This window comes from Doryrhamphus excisus, linkage group LG2 (genome assembly GCF_037039965.1).
Source record: "Doryrhamphus excisus strain RoL-2023G ecotype Guam linkage group LG2, RoL_Dexc_Guam_v1.1, whole genome shotgun sequence".
Taxonomy (NCBI): domain Eukaryota; kingdom Metazoa; phylum Chordata; class Actinopteri; order Syngnathiformes; family Syngnathidae; genus Doryrhamphus; species Doryrhamphus excisus.
The window spans coordinates 10,841,504-10,869,286 of record NC_136358.1 but is presented as its reverse complement, the minus strand read 5'-3'; the positions used below and the strand labels follow the sequence as shown (position 1 = coordinate 10,869,286).

Below are 27,783 nucleotides of genomic sequence, written 5' to 3'. Positions count from 1 at the left end.
TTTACAGGGGACCATCAAATATTTATACCAAAAATGAAAGCTGTCACACGTGATTACATTTCACCTCCAGGGGAAGAAGAAGAAAAAAAAAACCCTTGAGTCATGGCACACATCTACGGACGGCACATGTTCTTGATCACGTCCTTCAATTGGGAACAAATGTAATGAGCATCGGCAGGAGTCTTCGTCGTGAAAGCGCAAGGAGCACGGTCAGCGGCCATGGATCAGCACAGCACGGTTCTGATAGCTTCTGCGGTCTCTCTTTGCGTGCAGTCCAGCTTGCTCAGCAGAGACAAAAGTACTGACAGACAGACGGGAGACACTTTAGGCTCTGCGTGCTGCCGTGGAGAGAGGACTCAAAGTGCTTATTGATTCAAGCTGGATGGATGGAACGCCATTATGGCAGCTCAAGCTTTGTCGATGGAGACAAATACTCTAAAAAACCTCTGTGAGTGACGGGAGAAAAAGCAGAGTGGGGGTAGAGGACAAACGGCAACGGTGGAGCAGAGACAACACAAAAGGGGAGGGGATACCCAACATAATATATATGATGAAAAAAGACTTTGTTTGAATTGAATTTGACTGAGCTGACATTCCATTTGTTTGAACTCCTTGTGGTGGATCAGAATCCTCCAGAAAAAAATATTTTGGGGGGTGTTGTTAGTTTTCAATATTTTCCCCAGAATATTGTAAAAAAAACTGTGAAATTGTAAAATTCTGTAATTTTTTTTTTCTGGAAAAGTGTCCTGATTTTTCAGATTTTTTTCTTTAAATTGTCTTTATTTTTCCAGTAATCTTCCTGTATTGTTCAGATTTGTTTTTTATCAGTTTTATTTTTTTTATTTTATTTTTTTATTGATTTTTTTCGTCTTATTTTCCTGGGAAATTTTCTATTAAAAAATTCAGGGGAATTATTTTCATGAAAAATTTCCCTCATATATTCATTCATTTACTACCGCTTTTTCCTCACGAGGGTCACGGGGGTGCTGGAGCCTATCCCAGCTGTCTTCGGGCGAGAGGCGGGGTACACCCTGGACTGGTCGCCAGCCAATCACAGGGCACATATAGACAAACAACCATTCACACTCACATTCATACCTATGGACAATTTGGAGTGGCCAATTAACCTAGCATGTTTTTGGAATGTGGGAGGAAACCGGAGTACCCAGAGAAAACCCACGCATGCACGGGGAAAACATGCAAACTCCACACACACAGAGATGGCCAAGGGTGGAATTGAACACTGGTCTCCCAGCTGTGAGGTCTGCGCACTTACCACTAGACCGTACCACTAGACTATTTGTATGTATTATTTTTCCAAATAATGTTATGTATTTTCTAGAGAATGTTCCTTATTTTATAATGCAAATGTTGACAGGTATGGTCTGCTGTTTATTTTAAAGTTACCTAAAGTGTGTATATAAAAAAAACCTTTTTGGCCTTACTAAGCCTAAAATAGCCCCAATACTGCAGATACTGTAGCCCTGTTGAGTTGTTAGAGTGTAGCAACAGTGGGCATGTCTAAGCAAACACGCTCATGCTGGGGGCGACCGGGAAGGTTTGTTTTGAGGGAGAGCAGCTTCTCTCACAGGCCACGCCAACTGGAAAGGGATTCACCGTGCAAACAGCGCTGGTGTGAACCGATGTCGCACGTCCTGGAGTTGCACGCTGGAGCCCGGACACACACCGTTTCCAGTTTCTCCTGCAGGGGTCACCCAAAATAACAGCACCAGCCCCCAGCGCGGGTTCCCTCGTATCCTCACTCGTTCATGCTGCCAACAGCCGAGTCAGCGGGGAGGGAGCTGAGGTGCGGCTGGGATTCAAACAATACGCACCTGAAAATAACCACAAAGAGAAGAGCATTGGCCGGGTAAGCAGCACTTCCTGTAAAGGTCAAACGCTGGTGAGTTGCATTGTTTTGGGCTGCCGTGGCATCATGTTGATGAGAATGCTATTAAACATACTATGTTGCACACGGATGACTCACTTCTCGTCTATGTGCTCCTGCTGAGGTCTGACGCCGTGTTTTTGACTGCCTTTTCAACTACGGGACACACATACAAAAAAGGATTTCCCAAAAATTCACAGCAGCCGCTGACACTCAGGTGGCAAAACTTTTATACATGAAAGAAAAGACTGCAGAAAAACACAGATCCCCAAAAAGTACAGTCAAACAATATTGTTTACCCTGTACTGTGTCGTGCTCAAACAAAGTTGCTAACTCACTGTGTGCAACTGCTAAATAACCCACCATGGGGCCAAAGAAAGTTGCCCATGGCAGTATTTTGACAAGACACTGCGATGTACGGGAAGTCCGCATCCACTCCAAGTTCCATCCATTCCTCATTTATCATTATTGTGCAACAATTTGATGCTTCATTTCTATAAAACCCATTTTTTCAAATTATTTTTGGGTGTCTGAAACTGAAAATTGTTCATAAAATAGTTTTAAATAGTTTTTGTACATTCTGGTTTTTTTTGGACCTTTTGGAATGTACTAATAACCAAGGTTCATTCATTCATTCATTTTCTGTTGTGGGGGTGCTGGAGCCTATCCCAGCTGCCTTTGGGCGAGAGATGGGGTACACCCTGGGCTGGTGGCCAGCCAATCACAGGGCACATACTATAGACAAACAACCATTCTTCGGGCGAGCCAGCCAATCCCAGGGCACATATAGACAAACAACCATTCCCACCCACATTCATACCTATGGACAATTTGAAGTCGCTAATTAACCTAGCATGTTTTTTTGGAATGTGGGAGGAAACCGGAGTACCCGGAGAAAACCCACACATGCAGGGAGAACATGCATAGCGTGCTAAACACTCAGCCAAAGGAAAAAAAAAATAATAATGAAAATGACATAGAAATAAAAGGTCTGAGGTCTAATAATAAGGGCTGCTGCACTTTGTTTGCAGGCCCATAAAAATAATAACATTATAATGTTGCTGGTGAGGAAACTGACATTTTGTCAAGAACAAAAGAACTTCCTGAGCTGTTGGTGCAGACCCAGAATGAAGGATATAGTTTCACTTTTAGTTGTTACAGTCTACTTGCATTTGGGCCACATGCAGTGGTGACCCAGCAGATCCAGCAGGTAGCGCTGTGGTGGAAAAATGTGCACTAATAAGCTTTACCGCCACCTACAGGGCTGGAGTAGAATTTTATCCACCTTTTCACACAAACAAGTACAAGTTCTTGTAAAGGATTTGTGCGTCTCACATGGGTCCAGTAGAGTCCGGTTGGTCGTTCAGCAGCGTCAGCGTTGCCAGGATGCCGTGCTGCGTTGAGGAAAAGTCAACGCTGGCACAGGATGAGGGTTGGTGTCCCTCCTCGCCACCTGCGGCCCAGCCTCCTCCGCGGCAGACACTGGCCCGCTTGTTTTGGAGTGAGGACCTTTCTGGCCCGTCTGGGCCGGTGCGGCCCTGTGAAAGATCAATCAGGTGGGCACAATAGCTTTTATAGGCCTGTTTTTGGAAAAGAAGCGGCAACCACACAGCTGCGGTGGGCCGGCTCGGCTGCCAGACGGAACGCACAAAGCATGCACTCATACACCGATACACACACCTCGCAAAAGTCGATTCTTGTCAGCATTCATGCACTCATGTCACTTGGTGGTTTGGATTTTATGTCGCCCGATGCAATCATAGTTGAAGTCAACACAATGTGTCAGCCTTGGGACACGCCCACTTGACTTGTTCATTGTGCAAATAGTCACATTCATGTCTGTTTACACGTTCACGCTTTCAAAGAGCAGTGGTGGTGTTGGGGGGGGGGGGGGGGGGAGGCATTGTTTGCTTCTCAAAGCAGGACGGCTGCAAGGAGACAGAGAGGATCTTTGTGGATGTCTCTCTCCCTCTTGTTGTCTCTGCCTTTTGGCGTCACCCCCCCCCCAACATTGTTACTGACACTTATCCAATACATACCCATGCTAATTTGGGTGAGGATGCGCACACGCAGACACACTCTCAAAACATGCCATGTTCATTATAGCACTGCAGCTGGTTTATCTGTAGGGGTCCACCATCAAATCCTCCCCTGTTAATCCACAGGCAGGACCAGTAGAAGACTACAAAGATGTCTATTATCAGTCCAAACAGAAGCACGCTCGGTCATGACTTGAGAGTAAAAACAGATTCATAGCATGTTATTTTAGCTCTACAGAGCTGGCGACGACATGCTTGGAGACGACATGTTGAGTGCTCTGCTTGGGTTTGGCATCCAAAAATGTCTTGAAAGGAACGATTCCACCTGACACATCTTATAGTGTCATTTTGCAAAACATTGTCAAAATGTGTTTCTAAGATATTTGAGTTTCCCGGTTGAACACACCTTGTTTAACTTTAATTTTCTTCTTCCACGTGATGTAACACTAGCTCAGTTCCTGGGAGGAGGAAAAGCGGGGCCGAGTGAGCGCTCCCTGCCCCATTAGCTCGTGTCAGGTGAAGCGGTGCTGAGGTCAGCTCCCGCTAACATGAGATCATTCACCGTGAGATCATTTTTCCCACTGAGCGCAGAGAGGCTGGGAGTGAAGGCCCGCTAGCCTGCTAGCAAGCACGGAATATTGCTTGAGAGCAAGTCACTGGAGATTAAAGGGGACCTGTTGTTCTTTTTCCACTTTTCTGACCTACAAATGTACCTAGAATGTTGTATTCTTGTGTTAAACCATGCCAACGTTTCAGATAATGACATTTCAAGGACTCCTGAAATAAGTTTGGATGGCTCTAAATGCTCGGTTTCAAAGAGTTTTTTCTAACACTGGCTCCCTGTGATGGATGTCACAGTGAGACAGACCTCCTTATATGGACATGCCCCTCTCGCCACTCTGCTGCACCCTTTTGTGGAAGATTTCACTGTGTTAGCACCGTGTTTATTTTGTGTCTGTGTAGCATTATAGAGTGTGCAAACAGGGAGCGTCTTACCTGCATGCATGCAAATTACAAGCTCACCAATGTCTGGAACATGGGCAATCCTGCAAAAAAATGTGCAATGACCACATTTACAATTCCAATATTGCCAAGATTGTCTGCACTTGGTAAACACGGCGCCCTCACGTACGGCTTCTGAGCCCACGCACCGGCGGTGCCTGATTGCAAAACTCCTTTTCTTCCTGTATTTGGATAGAAGGGGATAGGTTAATTGGCGACTCGAAATTGTCCATGGGTGTGAATGGTTGTTTGTCTATATGTGCCCTGCCATTGGCCAATGTAATGCTGGGATAGGCTCCAGCATACCAACGGGCATAGAAAATGGGTGGATGTTAGATGACTCCCAGCCACCCCCGGAGGAACAACATGGTATGACAGTTCAGAGGAGGTCAGAAATGGCACGTATCACATTTGGCAGTTGCGGAAAATTGGTTGTTTCTGGTTTGGATGTTGAATTAAGATAAAGTAATACCAGTTTACACGCGCACACATTCTCCCGCCTGTGTTACATCATCTGATTTGTGGGCACAGTTAGTCATCCTCATGTGACTTAACCTCATTTAGGGAATCTCTCTGGACTACAACTACACACACACACACACACACATTAGTACTACATGAGCTCATCCTGGGTTGATGGAAGCACAGATAGCAACCAAAAGTCTGTGATGATCTGTCATCTCATTACACACAGCAGCAACACCACTCACCACAACTCCTCAGAATTGACCTTCACTTCATAAAAACAACTTCTTGACGACTCTCGTGAGTGCGTTCATGAGAGAATAATCGGAGTTGGAGCTGCAGAAATGCGTGAAAACGTTGACACGCATTCCAGCCCACTAGTTGCCGCTGTCAATAAGACTTTCAGCTGACAGCTCAGACTACAACCTAAAAACCAAGGGCTTCAACCCCCCTAAAATATTTTTTTAAATGTTCTTAAGCCCCCCTATATAATTTGATATTTTTTATAGATTAAGAAAAGTTTTTATAGATATTTTTTTTTACAAAAACAATCTCTGACAAATGTCATATAATAGGGCAAAAGCAGGCTAATAAGCAAGCCAATAAGCAGGCTAATACTACTAGTAGTAATAATCATAATAATAATAATAATGATAGTAATAATAATAGTCTAATTAATAATATAATAATGATTATTATATCATTGGTCACTGTCCATTGGACAGAATGGTTGCAGAGGCTGAGCAGCGGTTTTGCAGTGTGTACTTGTGTAAATTTAATAGTGGCCTAAAACAATTGAGTATCTCTACTAAATCTGTCCAAATGTGGAAAAGTTATATCCCGGTTCTTGTTCCTTATTTGTTTTTGGATTTGGGGGGGATTTTTTGAATGTCTACTACATTCATTCATATCCTGTGCATCTCCAGGGGGCCAAGCCCCCCTGTCCTCAAAACCTAGTGACGCCCCTGCTCAAAACTGTTAGAAAACAACAACAACAACAACAATAGATGTTGACTTAAGCAAAGTGGCGAGGGCGTCGTTGCTCATTGGAGCGCTGCCGTACGCGTGACGGAGCCCCTTTAAGACTCAATTGGCCCTTTGGAGGGCTCCACTGACCCAGAAAATGGGCCCGCTCGCTTGGAGGAAACGATACTCTGCGATCACCTCGCTGGCTGCACCGACCAAGGAATGCACAGGGATGATCCACGCTTCAAGTGAATTCATCATCCATCGTAGCTTCTTCAGTCGGGACTCTTTACATAGCCAATGTAATTAGCATTTTAAAAGCAAAATGTAAAGAGACAAAGACAAAATGTTTATCCTAATAAATAATAATACAACAACGATTTGTTGTATTGTATTGTATTATTAAAATAATTATCTGAAAGCGAACTAATCGATTCATTACAAGTCTTGCACCTTGCCGACACATCGCCCCTGCATGAATGTTCAGTAAATGGAGTAAAGTCTCATTTTCTGGCCTGCTAACAAGACAAATTACATACAGCGCTACAAACAACACTGGACCACTTGATAAAAAGGCAACACATGATGACATGGCTGGAAATATACTGGGTTCATACATATTTGATCAGCATGTGAAGGTAGCAGGCAATTCACCAGCCTAATGACAGCAGGCTGCTCAACTGGAAACGTGAAAACCGGCACCCAAATTCCAAGCAAAACAGCCATAACGCACATACCCGGACCATTTCATCAACCTGCAATTGACCCCTTTGAGTGCTTGAATTGCTTTGTGACTCTCTGGCTGTACATCTGATACGTGTGAGTAAGGACGTTGAGGAGAGCGACAACAATGCCGGCCGTGCTATTGTGTTACACGCCGCATTACATAATCACAACACAAGTGTGTCACTCAGCTTGTTATTTAAGACCTGCCATTGACCTGATCCCAGGGTGTCCACTTTCACACAGGAATTGATTGTGCGCTAAGACTGAGTGACAAAGCACTGCGGCCTTTTAAACCGCAGCTGACTCAACATTGTTGCTTGTTGTCGTTTCTCGCTCTATTTAACACTATATGTATGGAAGGGTGCCGAGATAATTGTTAGCTGACGTTTGTTTCCAAGGTGGCAACTATATGAAGAATAAAATGAGCAATATGTGCATCTGGGGTTAAATTGCTGTTGTAAAATAAACAGAAGTAAATCTCAAACAATGGCGCCCCCCTGAGGACAAACGTGGTAGAACACAAAAGTCTCACCTAGTTGATTGTTGGTTTATATGACTTCATTACGCCCGTACTGTGCAAATTCACCGAACTAAAACTGAACAACTGAACATGCCGATGAAGTGGCTAGTCTGTCTTCATGTAGGAAATGCAGGTACTGATACCGAAATGGCTATGATTTAATATTACTTAACTTTAAACTATGTTGACGTATCAATGCAGACCAAAATGGCGGCCAAATTCAACTACAGTACACGTACACATCAAGCTAGCAGGTTCGTTTGTGCTACTGTAAATGCAACTTTCTTAAAAAAAAACACTTTATAGCATAATGTCAGCATTACTTTTATCCACTTTTTTGCGTTCTTGGAGGTTAATTTTGAAAAAATTTGACGTGACAGCAGCTACTTAGCAAAGCTCGGAGGAGACATGTCGCACTTGATTTAGTGGACCGAACCTTTCCACGCGGAGAGAGGGGGTGCAAAAATCCAAAATGTTTGCCAAACCACGTACTAATGTAACCATTTGTAACGGCATTGTGTTGTCGTTCATTGTATGTAAAGGTGATGGAAAACTTTTGATATGTGCTTTTGAATGTGCTCCTTTTACCAAATTTTATGGACAAGTTACCAGTAATGGATCCCAAGACCACCTCCTCCTGCACTTGTGTAGACCAACTTCCGGTGAAACAATGCCAGCCTTGTAATAACAAAAAATGGCCACTAGGTGGACACAGCCGCATATTTGCAAGTATGTTTTTGGGACACGCATTGTACAGCATTACGTCAAAATGATTTGTTGAAAAAAGCAAACAAAAATGTTGAGGAAACAATCCTATCTTTATTTACACAGACTTCACAATGTACAGTATACGCACAGCTAAAATTTATTTGTTATTATTATTTTAATGTATTTTAATTTTTTATTTAATTATTTTATTTTTTTAAACTTGCTTAATATTATGTAATAGAAAAATACAGATTACTATATATATATACATATAAAACAAGAAGAAACAAAAATCTCATTGCTGTGATTATTTACTGTCTTCCTAATATGTGTGATGTCATATCAGCATCTACATAGACCTTCTCTCAGCTGTTTCCAATAAAGCCTGATATTTCCCCCCTGCCATGATGCAAACATTGCTGAAAATGAAAGCTAAAGATTAAAACAACTGAGATGCATAAACGTAGCCCGCAGTCCTTCACCACGTCCAAAGCAGTTACATTCACCGGTGATGGACTTATGGTGGCTGCTGTGTTCTGCTCCGTGCGTCTTCTTTTTTTTTGTTTGGCCCCACCGCATCCCGGAGCACTGTTTCACTGCTGACCCCCGGTGCAACCTCTGCGGCAAATCCAGACTATCTGGGGATGATGTCACTTTTCCGAGCCTATCACAGGCAATTAGGCGACCGCACAAGGACGCTGGCAGACGCACAATAACACACGTACATGTGCACATGCTATAATTAAGACGTAGTCTTACATAAACAGAGTAATACAATATCTTAAAACCCATTTCGAGGCCGCCTTTTGGCTTATTGCATTTGTCAGCTCTCTCTAAATGATGGGGTCGTCTCTCCTTCCCCGACTGAAGGGGAAAGTGTGCAGAACTTTTTAGCATTGTGAGGAAGTACAGAATATACGAATATTAATGGTAATGGTGGGCTTTTTGGGAGCAGGCCTGGGGCTGGTTGGGTGTCAAATAACACCCTCAACTTCTCTTGAACTTACCAACTTTGCTCTTCCATTCAAGCAAAGCCTGGATAGAGGAGCAAAGTTGGTTAATATGTTGTATGCATAGAATATTTGCCGTATAATTTGTAAAAAAAAAAGAGCCCATGCTGAGTTTCTTAAGCCAAGATAAATAACAGGACTGAAAGGAACAGGAAATACATAAAACTGTGATATTGTGATTTACACTATAAATATCAGTTCAGTAATATCAGTATTTCATCTACAATACATTTTTAGATTTCTCGATCATGAAAACCTATGTTGTAGAGCCCGTTGGAAACCTGTTTTTTTTTTTTTTGCTGCGACCATTTTTTGTGGAGATTTTTTTCAAGTTTATTTCAAACATGAAAAACATTCAAAGCACAACAAACCAACCAAAATCAATACAAATAAAAAATACCTACGTATATAAATAAATGTACACATGTTTGAACGGGAGTGGGAAGATGTCCTAACCACCCAGATTCTGACCTCATCCCAACAAAACATATATTATTCCTTGTCTACACAGAATAAAAAACCCATATCCAACCACCCTCACCCAGCTTGAGGCACCCAACCACGTGTCAAGAGCAACCAGTTCATTATTAGTCATCCTGTCTTACATTGTCCAGTACAAAACAAAGAAAGAAACCACCCCAACTAAACAGTCACCACACCAGTCATCACAAGCTAACATGGAGAGAAAAACATTCATTCATTCATTTTCTACCGCTTATCCTCACGAGGGTCGCAGGGGTGCTGGAGCCTATCCCAGCTGTCTTGGGTAGAGGCGGGGTCCACCCTGGACTGGTGGCCAGCCAATCACAGGGTACATATAGACAAAGAGTGGGCAGCAGCCCCAGTCAGCAAGCCCTCACCCGGCTGCCCTGTCGACTTAACTTGAGTGAATCAGTGGTGTGTTGCCCTCTGCTGTGTGTTGCGACGAGACTGAGTCTGTTGGGACGGATAGACCCCACCCCATGTCTCGCCTCACCTAGTTTTCTTATTTAGTGTAAGTGGGGATGGCAATGACAGTGGTTACAAGCAGTAATTAACTTGTCAACAAAACAAAATCCAATCACTAACCAAGCCTACCAAATAGGAAAAAACGTTGTACACAGCAAATTCAGAAGTGTTAAATCAACTCCTAGGGAGTTAAATTCAACACTTTGAAAGTGTCTATATTGGTCCACACTAAATCGAGTTAAAATAACACTTTTGAAAGTGTTAAACAGTTAACACTGTGACAGAGTTGGATCAACACTCTCAATAGTTGAAATTTAACACCCATCAGTGTTGAATTTACCTAACACTAGTGTGTAGTGTCAAAAATTAACACTATCATTGTGTTGTTTTAACACTGAATAAAATTCAAATTATACTAACACTATGGATAGTGTTAAATATTATACTACTACTACTGCTCATAATAATAATAATATTGATGTTAATGTTAATATTAATATTAATGATAATAATAATGTTGTTATTATCATCATTATTGTTGTTAATAATAATAATAATAATGATAATAACAACAACAACAATAAAATTTACAAAGAAAACCACACAAGTTGCAGTTTGAATCACCTGTATTTCAAACAAGCACACCACATTAACAACAGCACTGGCTTTGCAATAACCACAACACAGGTCACACAATATGACAATGTGGCACTATGTATGTTTTTTCACACAATATGACAATGTGGCACTATGTATGTTTTTTCACACATCTCATTGGAAAACTGTTTGTCATAGGGCCTGTAATAAATCAACTCCTTAACTGGAAAAACAGAAAATGAATCTGCTCTCTCATTGATACAGTATGCACTGAAATGATCATCAAAATAAAGAGTGTCCACTCTGCAAGTCAAAATAAAAGCTTGCTCATCATGTATTATGATGTTGGTGACCTTTCTGAAAACAGGAACTTCCATATTTGTTCCAGTACAAACAAACATACCAGTCTGGTATTCTGTTCCATAGTTCTTCACCCAATTAGTGGTTGACACTTCACAGTATGCATTTTCATCAAAAACAGAACTTAAAACATCACCTCCTTCCAAGCTATCAATGGTTTCTTTCTTCACTGGACCAAACTCAAATCTCTGAAAATTAAAATTCTGATGAGTAGCCCTCATCTTCTCTTTGATTGCCGATTCGTCAGTTGAATGTTTCAGAAAGGATATTGCTTCATGACACTGCTCACCAAGCAGCTGCTTATCCGTGCAGAGAACCTCCCTCTTTCTCTTTGGACTATCCTGGTAGGGTGTGCTGGTGGAAGATCTCCGGGACTGAGCTGCAGTGTTGCGCTGAACCGTTTTTATCCTCCAGGCCAAGTACCCAGATCCACTCTGTGGGTCATAGAAGTGTTCCTGTAATATTAAAAACATTAAATTGTAGAGTAAGTTCAGACCACATTACTACTCCATAAATTGATATACAAGCTTTTCATTTATAAACTTACATATCCATTGTCTGAGTATGGATCTCTGAGGCTGGGAAACAGAGAGATGATGCCCAAAGCGTATTTACTTCGCACAGAGACAGGTGGGCTCCTCCTGAAAGATAAACATGACATTACTACTACAGTTCCTTCAGTGCTTACAAATGTTACTGTTGTTAGTGTCACTGAGTTTAAGTCTCTTTCAAATAGTTTTTTTTAATCAGTTTTTGTATCATGTTTTAGCCATTTAGTATTTATCTCTTTCATAGGAGAAAATAAATAATAAGTTGCTTTACTAATATGCAATGTTCTAAAATAAGTGTGCTGTTAAAAAAAAAATCTGTAAAGTATAAATATGAACAATGAAGTCTTACCCATGACTTTCAACCATGTCGGCCACAAGAAGGTTTACCAACTGTCTCCTTGTGCTATCCATCAATGTTTTCATTTTATCATATTCATCCAAAATAATCTGTCCACCCGGTTTGTCCTTCAGAGCATCTCTCACCATCTAAAACATAAAGAATCATAAAGCAAATTAGCAATTATATCCATCACGATCATCATTATGTCCAACAACAAAAAAAGTTTGACACAGTTCTACTGCACAATATATTTGTGTGTGATATTTGATAACTAAGACCTCTTTTGCCGATTTCCGTTCAGCATGGGTTCTCTTCCCTCCATTTGTCCGAACAATCACTGTTGCATCAGATGAATCAGAGGATCTGGCACGGAGTCTTCTGACACTGACACAGATGAGTTGTCTGACATGGGTGACTCCAACGAAGTATATGAAAGATCATGATGAAGCACAACTGTAAACAGTAAAAGAAAAATGTATACACAAAATGAAAAAATAATTAGTTCTCCACAATACTCTATTGACGATCCACTCCTGACCTCACAAGCCTGAGTCTCACCTGTTGACTTAGTTGCCACCCTAACAGTAAGGTTCCCTGCTTGCAAAAGCTCCTCAAACACATCTGCATCGACTTCTGTCCCTGATTCATCTGTCAAGTGCAGCTCAGTCTCAAGTGGAAGATCTAGCTTATGAATGACTGATAAAAAAATATTAAATTTAGAGCAATGGAAAAATTATGATAAACAGAAATTTTCTAAACTTCTTTTCCCCAACATTTTAGATCAAGGGCACACAGGGCATTACCATTAGCTATCATAAACATAACTCCATAATATGAGACATTTACATATCACATAAATTCAGTAGATATTATAGCAATGAGTCAATTTACACAAACATTCTGGGCTCTATTAAAAGTGATGCCAACCTTTCTGAAGAAATGTGTTGAAGTCATCATAGCCATCCTCAGTCTCAGCCACTTTGACATACTTCTGCGTTTCTCCAAATCTCTCCTTCACCAACATGATGTACTATAGAAAAACATAGAAGAATAGACATCCACACTACATCATCATTTACAGTATGTTTACCGTGGATGTGGAGAAACATGAAGATTTGGCCTTGCCTGAGTTCGACCGTCTGAGTATTTGTTTTGATTTTTTAAGTGTTACTCACAAGTCATGCCAACTAGTCTCCACCCCGACAACGGGGTCCAGCACAATGACACTGTTACTAAAGCTCAGCCTGCCTGCTATCATGACGGCTAACCTGGTTCTCCTGCCAACAACACCGACACTTACCCATAAACACAAAGACACATGATCAACTCGTCTCTAATTAGTTTGGCAAAATAACGTCAACTGAAGGCACATGACAGCGACATTATTGTTCATATGCATAGATAGCTAAAACACTGTAACTTTAAAGTTAAAAACTCACCGGCATTTCAGACGTTTATTATTATGGCCGCAGCTGGGGGGTGGGGGGTGTGTGTGACTCCGGTAACTTTATTAGCTGCGGCTAACGTTAGATTGAGAAGCTAACGTTAAGAATAAGCTTTTGTTAAGTCCCAAAAGTTAAAAATAAATAAAATACAATAAAATAAAATAATTAAATAAACTACTCCTCCCTGTAAGAGCAGAGCTCTGTGTGGCTGGCGTGGTGGTCCGGTGCCTAAGGCCTAAGGCAGCAACATGCTACCCGGCTCACAGAGCTAGCCTGACTTTTAGCAATAGCAGCAGTCTCTGGGCAGGCGGGAGCTCAACCCCCCGGCCCAGCCCCGGCTCTCTAACCTTACTCCATCGCTTGATATTTTCATCGAAACTAGACCATAGCTAATTAATTGCCATAAGCGCACTTCGATGGCCTACAGATTTTCCGACAGAGAATATTCTGTTAATGTGATGCCTCATGCTCGTGCTACACCATTTTAGCTAGCTTTAACCTCTTACAAAAAATGTGCAGTTATATACCGTGTTATCCAAACGTGTAGCCTAAGCAAGCTGTGTATATTCATCAACACTGATGTGCAAAAGGAACATTAATGCACCCTTAAAAAATAGCATACAACAGCTAACCTTAACATTGGACTTAGCCTACCTTGTTAGAGCTATAGACAGGACTCCGCGACACTTATCGACACATATAAAATACTTACTGAAAAGATACTCCGTGAAGTCTGGAGGTAAAGTCGTCCTCTGCTGACCGTGCTCGAGTCTCCAAGTCGTCCCGCCCTTTAGACAAACACGTCACAGATCCGTTGGAATTCTGGGAGCAACACTGTTAAGTGTTGATTTTAAAATCAACACTTAACAGTGTTGCTTGGATTTAACTCCCTGGATTAACACCAACTCTTTTGAGGAATTAACTCTCACATAGTTGAATTAAACTAAGCAAGTGTTAAATTAACACTGTATTTTTAACATACAACACCAACACTGGAAATCTAACACTTTTGATTTTGCTGTGTAGATGCTTGACTAGATGCCACAATTTTTTTCAGTCAATTTTTCTTGATGCCAACACATAACCAGACTCTTTTTTACATCCTGTTCACATAACAACCATTATACATACCCTTCAATATACTTTCCACTATACTTTCCAAATATTTTAAATGTATACTTATATTTAAATAGTTTTATATTTAGACATATTTAGAGTTATATACACAAATGGGGGCGGCACAGCGGTCTAGTGGTTCGAGCGCAGACCTCACAGCTAGGAGACCAGGGTTCAATTCCACCCTCGGGCATCTCTGTGTGGAGTTTGCATGTTTTCCCCGTGCATGCGTGGGTTTTCTCCGGGTAATCCGGTTTCCTCCCACATTCCAAAAACATGCTAGGTTAATTGGCCACTCCAAATTGTCCATAGGTATGAATGTGAGTGTGAATGGTTGTTTGTCTATATGTGCCCTGTGATTGGCTGGCCACCAGTCCAGGGTGTATCCCGCCTCTCGCCTGAAGACAGCTGGGATAGGCTCCAGCACCCCCGCGACCCTCGTGAGGAAAAAGCGGTAGAAAATGAATGAATGAATACACAAATGGTGAAATGGTCCAGACGGTGATCCGAATCATTCCCAAAATGTAATCAGTTCTTCCATATTGCATTTCTGACCATTCCTGAAATTTCCATCCAAATCCATTCGGAACTCTTCAAGTTATTTCGAACACAAACTGACAAACAAACAGCGCTGCTTGCGCTTCCCTGTATACATATATATGTACTGTTCTGCATAAAGTATGACCTTCTAAATATGTTTTTTACTATTATTAGAGCCCCATAGAGATGAAATAACATCCCTAAAGTCACGCTTATTGTTCTTTGTTGACAACACATTGCGCAACATTAATGCACAGACTACAGGATCACTGCAGGAACCGATGACCGGCGCTCATAGGATAACTCATGTTTATTTATTCTAAGCTTAAGAAAGGGTTTCGAAAGAGTTTCAAACAGTCTGAGGTAGAAGGACAAATTAAGAAGCCAAAAATGTACCACTTTCACACCGAATGGGAGAAGAACATCTTTTCACTCTATCGCGTTGGACGTGCTACGGCTAACTACGTACATGCATTGTGAAGGTAATCTATTGTTTGTTAGTGATGTACGGCTTAATACCCAAATCTCGACACTTCCGATACCAGCTGTTCAAGCTCTACAATAGAAATACTTTTGATACGTCTTGCTTAAAATAACGTTTTGACAAATTTTATACCATTTTGTCCTGTGTTGTTGTATATTAACTTGGTTGTATTGTAAATCACCATACTACCACAATATACTTAGGGATTTAAAATACATAAATGGAGCGATGCTGGAACCATGATGTAGCCAGGGACGGCAGTACACACACTTAGTAGTAGTACATAAAGTACTCAAACTGTGTATTAAGGTAACTTTATGTCATTTTTGTAGCAGTTTCCTAAGCTAGGATGACCCATTCAAGTCACAGGTCTGAAAGTAATGGGACTGTGTAGTATTAGTAGTAATACATGAAATTATGCTAATAGTATGTCCACAATAAGCACATTGCAGTGATTCAACAGACAAAAAAGCGGAGATTCAAACCCAGATCTTGCCAATCTCCTGACTATTCTGTATATTTTGTATTTTCATATATTGTATTTCATATTTTGTATTTTTCATTCTTTTTTAATAGATGTGTATGCACCTACTATACCAAAACAAATTCCTAGTATGTGTTTGATCATACATGGCAATAAACTTTTTCTGATTCTGATTCTGATTCTGATTCTGATTCTGATGCTGATTCCGATTCTGATTCTATGTGGCCAACGTGCTAACCACTCCACCGTACAGCCTGTGCTTTGTTGTATGGGAATGTTTTATTAGGGAATGTTGTTTTTTATAGCTGTGAAAAGTGTGTCTTCTTGAAGCGGTCAAGGTGCATTTCATGGCAGGGCGGGGTTGGATTTTGGGTTCATGCACTTGCAGCCGGTCCAGAGGAGGAACGTTGATTTACAAGCTTGCACAGGCATGCAGATGTGGAACCAAAGAGCAAGTGTTATAGTCAATCCCCCGGCGTGTACGTCCACCACCAACCCAAACACCCGTCCTCCCTTGTGTCCTACCCCTCCGCCCCCCCGCCCCGTGTAGTATAGCGCTGGCTGCAGCATCCCTGCTGGGTCGGGCCTGTTTATCTCTTCCAAAGCTGCCGTGATTAATGAGGCCCTGAACACATCCTCTTCTCTCTCTGGGGGGCTGGGGAGTGGGGGCACACAGCTGAGTAAACAGGACCCGCCACCGGTCCACCTTGCTACCGTGGCCCCAATCCGGAGGCCCGCGGGACGCCCCCCAGAGCAGGTAGTGAGGATAAGCGTCAGCACCAAAACACAAGGAATAGGAATAAGAAGTAGAAAATACAACCTTGGCACAAATGCAGCAGACCTTCCCTGAGTGCACTGGATCCAAACTGAATCCTACACCTGTTTACACCCATGTACTCATGAGTTTGTATAAAACTACTCAGACTGGCGATTTCAGTTTTGGGATTCAAAGTGAAGGACAAGAGGAGTGATTGTAATGAAACATGATGGTCACTTTTTACAGTGGAATGCACACTGACACCGCTCCTAGCATCCGTCTTATATGTGGCCCCTTGGGGAAAAGACACCCTGATTTAAAGCTTTAAGCAGACTTCCTTTGAATGGTGTTGTTGCAGCCACGATCGTCTTAAGTAAACGTTGAGCCTCGGAAAAGATCCCAACTTAAACTCAAACAAGACTGGACATTTTTATAAGCTTTTATGGTATAAACGATGATGAAACCTCCTGATGAAACTGCATGAGGTGATTGTGTGCATAATGAGCCAGCTGAGTACAATATTTGTTTTTTACGCGCACATCCTCAACTGGGAGCTCTGGGCCTCTGTCACAAATAATAAAAGCCGTAGTAAGAGGATTTTGTAATTACAAGTAATAAGCTGGGAATATAAATAACCGTGGCGCTTATTGAATCCATGTGGATGTTTATATGAACCACAGTGCTTCCACTGAGAGCATCGGGAGAAAGCATTTCTCTTTTGGCAGCAGCTTTGAAAATGAAGCCGTGTTACGCACAGCACAGCCAAATCACACTCAAACATTTTTCATCTACTGTATATATTTTTGGCTATAGGCAAGAAACTAAAAATGCATTGAGTGTAAAAACATTGCACACACACACAAAAAAAATAAACCTTGGGTCTCCAAAGTGCGGCCCGGGGTCTATTTTTAAACCACATCTTGTTTTTAATTGTAAAAGAAATGGATTATGAATGAGTTATGTTATGAAATATGACACTAATTTGCTTTATTACCTATAACACAAAGCCAATGATTTGTTTGGATGACTTAGCATTTGAATGTACAAAATGTGCATCCTTCTAGTTTACTATAATGTAGGCCTCACTGGAAAAAATAACCTTTGTATTTTTTTTATTATGAAAAAAAATTGTCATTTTATTTGATTATTTTGTCTGCTTTTTAAAATTATATTTAAGTATTAAATATTAAGTATTATAATAAAAAAAGCTGCATGTAAAAGAAAATAGTGGAGATTTGGTGTGATTCTGTATGAACTGTACAGGCTACTAAGTAATGGTAGACTTCACGAGCTGCAAGTCTGGAGGCCCGAATGCCGAATGACAACAAATCTCTCCTTCAGCGTCCAGCTGAGCTCCCAGTTTGCGTAACGACCTCCGCTGCTGCCAAAAGTTTGTGTCTGCGGTGTCAAATGTTATGTTGTGGGACGGACCTAACGCCTCCAAAGGCCATGAAGCCTGGCAGGCCCCATTTTTAGTGTTTCACTGACTTTTGGGACCATTTGGTGAGGAACATTTCCTCTTCTGCGTGTTTGTCTTAGTGCAGAACATCACGCCCAGACCAAGTTTTATTAGACGGGAATCAATCCTGCCACTTGTTCTTGTTTGGGTTCCCATGAGAGGGAATTTCCATATTTGAAGACTTGTCCCGGGGCATGCAAACATGTTTAGATTGCGCCCCATAGGAATGAAATCCTACTACTCTCAGGTCACACACATGGTGGAAATTTTGGTAGACGAGTGAGGAAAAAAACATAAAAACTTTTTGTGCTAGTTTGTGAATGTCTGTTAGTCGGTTAGCAGGATGATGCTAACACCACTGTGGTGGGTTTCCACGCTCTGTGTTCATGAGTGATGATAGACGTCACAGGGAGATGTGGAGCAGCCTGGGAGTCTTTTTATTTAAATGTGTATGTAATGGATCCGGCGGTCTGCAGCCCCAATGACTGACTGACTGACTGCCTGGCTGGTTTGGTCGGGGGGCGCCGGGCCCGTCTGTCCCCATGTCTCAGCATCTGTCTCTGGGCCCAGCCCGGGAAGGTGTGGGCTGAAGGATGGGGAGTCAAGCAGATGTGCGGACATTAAGTGGTGACACGGTGAGAGGGCTGCTGTAGGGTCGGCGGACATGATTGACACTAATGTCTGCACGTGTGCTAGCATGGGGGTGAGGCGTTTCCACCAGGGGAGCTCAACGTTAGCATGATAGCGTCACAAAGTAAGTCATCACAAACAGAAGGATTTTAGTTTGTTTTAGAAAACAAAGGTAGACATCAAGTGGATTTTTCAGCTGGTTTACGGGCGTACAGACCTGATCAGACCAGTTGAAAAATAGTTAGAATTTACCTTTTGCACATTTGGATCTTAATGAGGTTTTAGGTAGAGCCACAATATGCAAAAGCAAGAAGGGCGAGTGTGACTAAAAGGACTTTGTTATTGAAAATAACAATTTAACTGAAATAGGCCGATCAATGGTTTAAGACCATGGCTCCAAAAATGACAAAAAACTCTCCAAACCCGAAGAAAAAAATGTCTCGGTAGGACTCAGTAATGAGTAGCTCCACTTTTCTTGGTCATCACTCCAAAAATGTCCTTGGGCATGCTTGATGCCAGTGTTACTAGGAGGCTATTGCGACCATTGGTCCAAGTGGTGAAGATGGCTTAACCAAGGGCATCAACTGTCTGGAACTGATGGCCATTTTCGTAAACTTCCCTTTTCGTCCATCCCCAAATGTTCTCTATGGGATGCCAATCAGGGGAAGATGCGGGATGGTCCAAAAGAGGGATGTTCTTCTCCCTGAAGAATTGTCAGCATCAGCATTGTGAACTGTAGCGTTGTCCTGTTGAAGAAGCCAGCTGTTACCACACAGACCAGTGCCCTCGGTCATGAGGGATGCCCGCCGCGACATCCGCACGTCACTGGTCGACGTTTGAAAATATCTCTGGTGGGATCTCCTCGTCATGCCAGTCTGATGGCTATTGTGCTGCAGTGGGCACCAGTAAGGGTCTTCATGTGGGTCCAGGACCGCCCTGTGGCTTCACAGACAGCCCATCAGATCCTCCAGCTCAGCACAGGTGACATTTTTTTGGGTCTACCGCTTGACTTTTTTGTTCCGTAATGCTCAGGATCTTTCCAAAAATGCAGGATGACCGTCTTACTCCGTCTAACCTCAGCATCGATGGCACGCTGCCAGAGGCCTGGCTCATGGAGCTCCACCATCCCACCACATTCAAGAAGACAAAGCTTCTTAGCTTTAGCCATCAGGAGGGCATGACCTTGTCAGTGCCTACTTTAAACCTGATTGGGTTCCAAATGTGCAAAATGCATATTCTAGCAAATTTTCAACTGGTCTTAAGATTTTGGATTATCAGTTTCCTGATATAAACATTTTGGACATGTTGACTATTTCTGACGGCCGGCTTTGGATAGCAAATGCAGTTAGTTTTCACCATTACTTATTGCTGAATCTTGCCGTTTTTTAGTCTTTCATGACTGTTGTCAGCTTGTCTATGGAAGAAACCATCAAGACAACAGCTGGACTGTTCAGATCTCCTGAGAAGAGAGCTGGGCCGAGATACTGGGATGCTGCTAGGACGAGAGGGACCGCAGTGGAATTACTCCGAGGCTAATATCCAAATATATGCGATCACTGACGCTTTGGATAGTCAGTTTGGGGTGGCGCCGCTGTGCTCAAGCGCTTCCAGTGTACTGACAATGGTGTCATAGAGAAAACTAGGTCAGCTTGTCTTAGTAGACCAGTCCATCGTAACTTCACAGTCGGGTAGCGATTGATTCAGTGCCTTTTTGCATAACCGATACATAAACGCTGGATCTCAGGCCAAACATTCCCTCAACTACAAATGGAGTCCCATATACAACAGTAGAAACTGCCTGTGCACCCCCCGATTTACTGCTTCCAAGCTGACATTCCAGATGAGGTAGCCCTTCTGCCACCACGTTACTTGTCTACCATCCACGGCCAAATAGTTTGCATATGCCATTGTATAACACCATCTTTGATCAATATATATTACACATTACATTACACATTAGTATGGGACAGGGCCTTAAGGATTGTCGTGATGGTCTTCTACTGATTTAGCATATTATGCTAAGCAGGTGCTCATATACTGTACATGTGGTAACCCAGAAGAAGTTACACTGTAATACTATAAAAGCTTAGGTCTAGGTCTAGGTTTAGGACTTGGTTGAAATATGTGAGTAAACCACAGGAATGCAAGGTCGGGTCTGAAGTTTTGGGCAGAAGCAGCTGCTGTGAGCTTCCACATGAACTGAAAATCTCCTTTCAAGTCTACCAGAAGATGTAAATGATGTGTGTGTGTTTCCTGACTGCCTGTGCGTGTGTTTTGGAATGTTGTATCCACATTGTGAAGTTTGTGATCCTGTATGTTGGAGGTTGAGATGATCACAGCCCGTCAGTCTGAGGTCTCCACCACCGACAGCCCCCTTCCCCTGTTTCTTCATGAATCCCCCCCCCCCCCCCCCCCCCCCGGGCGATGGCGTTGGAAAAGGGCTTTGACGATCTTCCTCTCTCGCGCGTTGCCTTCGTGAGACACAAATTCCCACTTCCTCTGAAACTTCCAGCCCTGCTTTTTCCTGTCAAAATTCCACAGCCATTAAACTTTCCTGGCAGGCGTTCAGAAAACATTTTGGGATGGAGGAGGCGGTCGGGGGTGGGGCTGAGGGGCTGTAGGCCGGGGTCCACCAATCCCACCTTCGACCTCTTCGTCTTCTCCCCTCTGGAGATCACACATCCTGCTGGCCACCTTCAATAAAGATCTGACTCCATTCGTTTTTTTTGCTGCTGATCGGGTTTCTTCAAACATCTTTTTCATAGCGTGTTGAGATGAGTCGACCCCCTTCTTCCAACCATACGCCCCCCCCCCCCCCCCCCCCCACCTCTCACCTTGTCTTTTTCGATGCGCTTGCACTGCTGGGATGAGATGAACCACAGTGGGATTAGTCCAAAGGCAAACACCCAAATAGAGACTGTGATTTTAGGAGGTTTGTGATCACTGAGGCTTTGGTAGTCGGCATGGGGTGGCACCGCGGAGAAATCCCACTCCATTCATTCAGGAGCAGCTAGTGTCCACGTTGGCGTGAGGTGCAGTCAGCCACCAGACCATCACTTTGCTTATTTCTCATGTTCCTGCTGAAACAAACTTCATTCTTCCTTCGGTTTTTCCATCTGCTTGAGGCCTCAGCGTACTCTCTTCACATGTGGCTCTGGGAAAAGGACTTCCGTCTCCCGCTACAGGTTCTGTCCAAACACTGCAGGCCACCGCAGATCTTCTTCCACGCCCGCGATGGGAAGAGACAGTAAAGTTGTTCAATTACAGACAGAGACATACAGGTTTGATGGTATTAGCACTACGTAGTCCCAGACTCAACCGACCTGGAGAGAACCGAAGGGAGAGTCTGAGTGAGGTCTTTGTGACAAGCTCGCTGTGAGGTCAGCATTGGTTATTGCTGGCCTAATTAAAGAGCCTCCTCCTTTAAACAAGCTGAAGTGCCTCTGGTCATCTCTTGTGGGACTCCAGATTGCCACAGTATATCTTTTTGATATACAGAGAACCCCCAGGGCACAGTAATACCAAACTTTGATGTCTAAAAGGGGGCCACAAAACATGGTCCCGTAGGCCGCGAGTCTGAAACCCCTGCACTAAAGCCATTAGAGGTGCTGAGAAAGTCACTTTCCGAAACAAACTAGTCATGAAGCTCTGGTGTCGAGACGTGAGTTTCCCACTGTCACCTCTCTGGAACGCTGTCTTTTGAACGATCTCAAATCCCCAAGAGATTTAGTGGGCCCAAACCAGCTGCTCACACTTGTAAAAGTCCCAAATGTGTGTGTGTGTGTCTGTGTGTGGAGCCCTGACCTGTTCTGGACCAAATGAGAACAATCTGCACGATCTGGACGCAAGCAAGGGAGCGTGGGAGGCCACCAGAGGACAGCGAGTTCCAACGCTCGTCAAAAAAGAGCAGGACTGACAGGAGGAGGACAGGCCAGGTCCAGACACCTGCGGCGGAAGCCCTGGGCGTTTTGTTTGATTGGACGGGGTGGGAGTTGGGGGGTCTATGATGGCTCAGTTAGTTCACTCAGCTCAGTGCCGGGCCGGGCCGGACCAGAGCAAACCACAGCCGCGCTGTAATAACTCTGAGACCGGGGGGGCCGTAAGATGATAGCCTGGCAGGAATTAGTTTACTCGCTGAGACTTCCCCTTCAGACAGAGGCAGCGCTGAGTGTAATCTGCAGTCCCGTCTGGCCGTGTTTGTGTGAACAGACCTGCGGCAGGTTGCCAGTGATGGAAGACCAAGTGCTAGCTTATGAAGGCTGGTGACGATGATGGAGCGCAGAGAAGCAGGGTGTTTGCGGTCAAGGGGGTCCCCGGTGAGTCGGTGAGAGGTGCCGACAGTCTCAGCGAGAGTTCTGCCCTCCATGGGACAGCACCGTGGAACTCAATACTGTCTGTTGGGCGTGACAGCAGCTGGTGCCCACCACGCTGCTGTGTTCCGTTTGATGTCGTGTTAAGTCACCGTGCTAATCAGGACGCCTGACAGTGGGACGTGTGCCCGCCGAATCAGAACAATCCCACTCGAAAGGTTCTTTAGAACTCATTTATGGCGCTCAAATCTCAAACGCATTCCCCTGGATGTGTACTTCCTGTTCCAGCCGCAAGTGGAAAGTACTTAAACCTCCATTTTACGCCACTTTACACCTCCACAAACACTGAATGTTCGACTCAACAGATCTACAAGAACGTGCGCTACAAGATGGTGACTATAATGTCAAACAAGACAGGATCTCAGGACGACAGATGACACTGCGCTAAAGTGTTTTATGATCCAAATTGTTATGTTTGGTCGTGAACACACTGTTTTTCATGGCTGACAGCAGCAGAACTTAAATCACAAAGCTGCAGTCCAAACAGCGCACTTCCTCTGCAGCCATGTTTTGTTTGGTTCCCTCTGGACAGAGCGCAGCGCCGTTCATGAGCAGGAGGCCAACGCTGACCCGCGTCCACAGATGGTCGGCGCTAATGGCGCGTGTTGCTGCCACGGGGGGGGGGGGGGGGGGGGGGGGCTTGGGGGGGTGGGTACCAGAGTAAACAAGTCAGACAAACACTGAGTTGTTTTTAAATGAAAGCAAACTCCCACCCATTGGCATAACCTGTCCCGTCAGCAGTAACTTCAACACATCTTTTCATATATAACAATCTAACGAACATTGTTATTGTTGTGGAAACTGAAGTATTTCAACCTTGGCGGCATGCCAACAAAAACAGCTAGCATGCAACCTGCGAGGATACCATGTGATAACATTAGAACATCATTTGTTCTAAATCTAAATGTAAAATTCTAAAATTTTAATGTTAGCACCTAGCAAGATAACACTAAGTACCAAATGTGCATTTTTATAGTGGTTTTTCATCATACCAGATAAATGTATGCGATGTACTATGAGGTAGACTAAAATGCTAACAATGCTAAGCGAGCATGCTAACGATCTGTGGGAATACAATATTAACATTGCAACATTGTTTACTAAACATGCATTTGTGTAGTACTTTTACATTGTACCATGTAAAGATACGCGATCTAATATGAGGAGAACAACAAAAATGCTAACAGCTAGCATGCTAGCAGCTCATACAATGTAATCACTTCTTTGGAAGTGGAGCAACTTTTGCTTCAATATGCATTTGCTAAAGTGATAAATCTCACTGTAACATTCATTCATTCATTTTCTACTGCTTTTTCCTCACGAGGGTCGCGGGGGTTCTATCCCAGCTGTCTTCGGGCGGGGTACAATCACAGGGCACATATAGACAAACAACCATTCACACTCACATTCATACCTATGGACAATTTGGAGTCACCAATTAACCTAGCATGTTTTTGGAATGTGGGAGGAAACCGGAGTACCCGGAGAAAACCCACGCGTGCACAGGGAGAACATGCAAACTCCACACAGAGATGGCTGAGGGTGGGAATTGAACTCTGGTCTCCTAGCTGTGAGGTCTGCACGCTAACCACTAGACCGCCGTGCCGCCCTCACTGTAACATACAAAATCCTAAAATGAGCAAGACAGTGCTAAGTATCGAGCATGCAGTTGTATAGTCGCTTTACATCACGCCAGGTAAATGCAATCTAATCAGAGGACAACAACTAGAATGTTACAATGCTACCCCCCCTCGCCCGTTCCTTTGTCTGCCTCACTGCTGTGGGTCTGGGGGTGCTATCCCTTGGCGGTCCGTATCTCCCTGGGCTCGGGGCCTGGTTGTGGATCTGGGTTTGTTGTTGTTGTATTGTTAATACTTATTAAGTATTGTTTTAAATACTTAAATAAATAATAATTAGTTTTATTATATGTATATGTATATGTATATGTATATGTATATGTATATGTATATGTATATGTATATGTATATGTATATGTATATGTATATGTATATGTATATGTATATGTATATGTATATGTATATGTATATGGGGTTACCTGGGGTTACCTGGGGCGGGCCGGGTTCCACTTCCTGGGGGTGTGTGGGGGGGCGGCGCCTCCGGCCGTGGATGGGTTCCCTTCCGGTTGGCGGGCCCTTGTGCCCGCAGGTGTGTGTCCCTTCTGCCCTAGTGGGGTATGGTCTCCCGCCGGCCTCGGGGGTGTGGCTCTCCTCCTGTCTGCTGGCGCCCTGTTGCCGGTTGGAATTGCTCCTCCATGGCCTCTTGCTGGTCTCTTCGGGGGGATGCTTTGGGGGCGGGTCTTGGGGAGTCAGCCCTGGCTTTGCCCGCACCCACGGGGCCGGTGGATCTCTGGCAGTGGGGGCTTGACCTGGCTGCGTGGGGCGGGGTTTACTGGGTGGTAGAAGGCAGTCTCTCTCCTTTTGTCATTCTCAGTGACAATTACACATTCACACACATGCATTCACACACACGAGCACACTTACGCACACATATATGAATATATAGACAGAAGTTACAGAAGTATACACCTCCGTATGGGCACTCACAGCACATGGGTGCTTCTCTACACAATCTACCATCTTATCCCTGATGTTTATATAGTATTTGTATGCTATTATTACAGTAATAATGTAATAATGTAATAATACAGTAATAATGATTTTTTGCTGAAAAACGATATGCTGATATTGTCCAACTGTCAATTACCGATACCGATATCAGCTGATACCAATGCATTAAAGACATATTGTTAAACTTTGGCCGATTGTAACTCCCCCCCCCCCGATCCCCCCCTTTCCTTCTCTGTGACTCCTAACAGTAAGAGTTCTCCTCACTCAGGCTACCTTCACCCACCTTCTTCCCATCCTGCTGCCTGCTACGTTCCTGACTACGCTTCCAGACAATGACGATGACTCGAGCCAAGAGTCTGTCCGGCCTGTCCAGACAGACATTAGGAGGGGTACAGTGGCTATCGTCTTGCCCCTTTTGTCCAACAAAAACCTCATTTTCTGCAACTGTGTCTGCGAGACTCGCAAATCCACATCCGAGCCTGCAAAGACCTGACAAACAATGTTATGGCAGGAGAAAAACCAAATCCCAGCCGGGGGGAGGCTCGCCGGCCAAGTCGCTAACATGCAAACAATCCATGGCGCACACACATGCGTCTGGAACGCTGCTGCTTCTCACTTTCGGGGAGGCAGAGGTGTCGCAGGAAGTCTGATTGTGATTCCACGGGGCGTGCGGGGAGTCTGCAGCTGGAGAACGGCTGCTCCCGGGGGCCTAATCCTCTGGGTTTTAGCTCGGATTTGGGCCTTCAATGCTTCCGGCTCATAGAGAGATCCTGAAATTCATCAGTAGAGGACTTCATTTTATGATGAAATAAACAAGTCACATTTCTTTGAGGGGAAAAATTCACAAAAGTAACAACAGTCATCGTTCCCAAATCCGTGCCGGTCCAGATTGTGGTATTTCGAATTTTCAGTTCTCATCTTATTTTTATCGACCTTTGATATTCTAAAAAAATATATATATATAAAAAAATAATAAAAAAATAATAAAAATAAATTTGATTCATTCTGAATTAACTTTGGAGAAACTGTAATTAATTGCAAATATTTTAATCTATTCACAGCCCTAGTTATACTATAATATAAAATACACATTAATACACACAATATGAGATTTAGTATTATTATTATTATTAGCATTATAAAAATGAATTATATTGTATTTAATTATTTTATGTTATATACATGTACAGTATATTATTCTAATTTTTGTTATAAAATTATATATTAATGGGATATCAGCCATGTCACCATATAAACAGAATGAAATGAACTGTAAAATATTTTTTCATGAATTGAAGTGAGAGTGAAGTAGGAGTGTCCTGCACTTTGATCATATTAAATAAATACAACTTCAAATATTCATTTCAACTACCTTGAACTTGAAAAAGAGCATCTGTTGCCTGCCCAGGTCCTAAAATGACATTACCATGAAATAAAATAATCAAAATTCTTCAGAAATGCTTTATGTTAATTTAGCTTTAAAAAAAACGTAAAACGTTTTTACGCAAAACGTAACAATGCTTTTCGCTAATTCTATGCTAAAAACTCACTCCAGTTACTTTCAGTAACAAAATGATTGCCAGAGATGGGCTAAAGGTAGCGCTCAAGTGAAGGTTGAGGTAATAAGATGTCGTTTTCGTGGAAGCCGACTTGGAGATGAGGTCATCATTTTACGTACAACAGGAAGCCAGTGGAAGGCGTTTGTGTACTTCGCCATGCAATCGAAGCGATGTCATGTTGTTTTTTCTGCACTCCAGCATGTGAGGCTCTTTTGCGGGTGTGAAGGATTC

General features: G+C 43.2%; 1 protein-coding gene and 1 long non-coding RNA gene across 2 annotated transcripts; both read right to left on the bottom strand.

Annotated features, from left to right (window-relative positions):
• Positions 1-1,343: 1,343 nt before the first annotated feature.
• Positions 1,344-3,747, bottom strand: LOC144898133 (uncharacterized). The gene is made up of 3 exons (XR_013627036.1): positions 3,224-3,747; positions 1,988-2,044; positions 1,344-1,835 (listed from the first exon to the last, which is right to left on the bottom strand). It is a non-coding gene; the product is annotated as an uncharacterized LOC144898133 (long non-coding RNA).
• Positions 3,748-10,864: 7,117 nt separating this feature from the next.
• LOC144901921 (uncharacterized) lies at positions 10,865-12,548 on the bottom strand. The gene is made up of 4 exons (XM_078797602.1): positions 12,399-12,548; positions 12,130-12,266; positions 11,777-11,870; positions 10,865-11,684 (listed from the first exon to the last, which is right to left on the bottom strand). Exons 2-4 carry the CDS (start codon positions 12,264-12,266, stop codon positions 10,998-11,000), a joined length of 918 nt encoding a protein of 305 aa, XP_078653728.1. The 5' UTR covers positions 12,399-12,548; the 3' UTR covers positions 10,865-10,997.
• Positions 12,549-27,783: the final 15,235 nt, after the last annotated feature.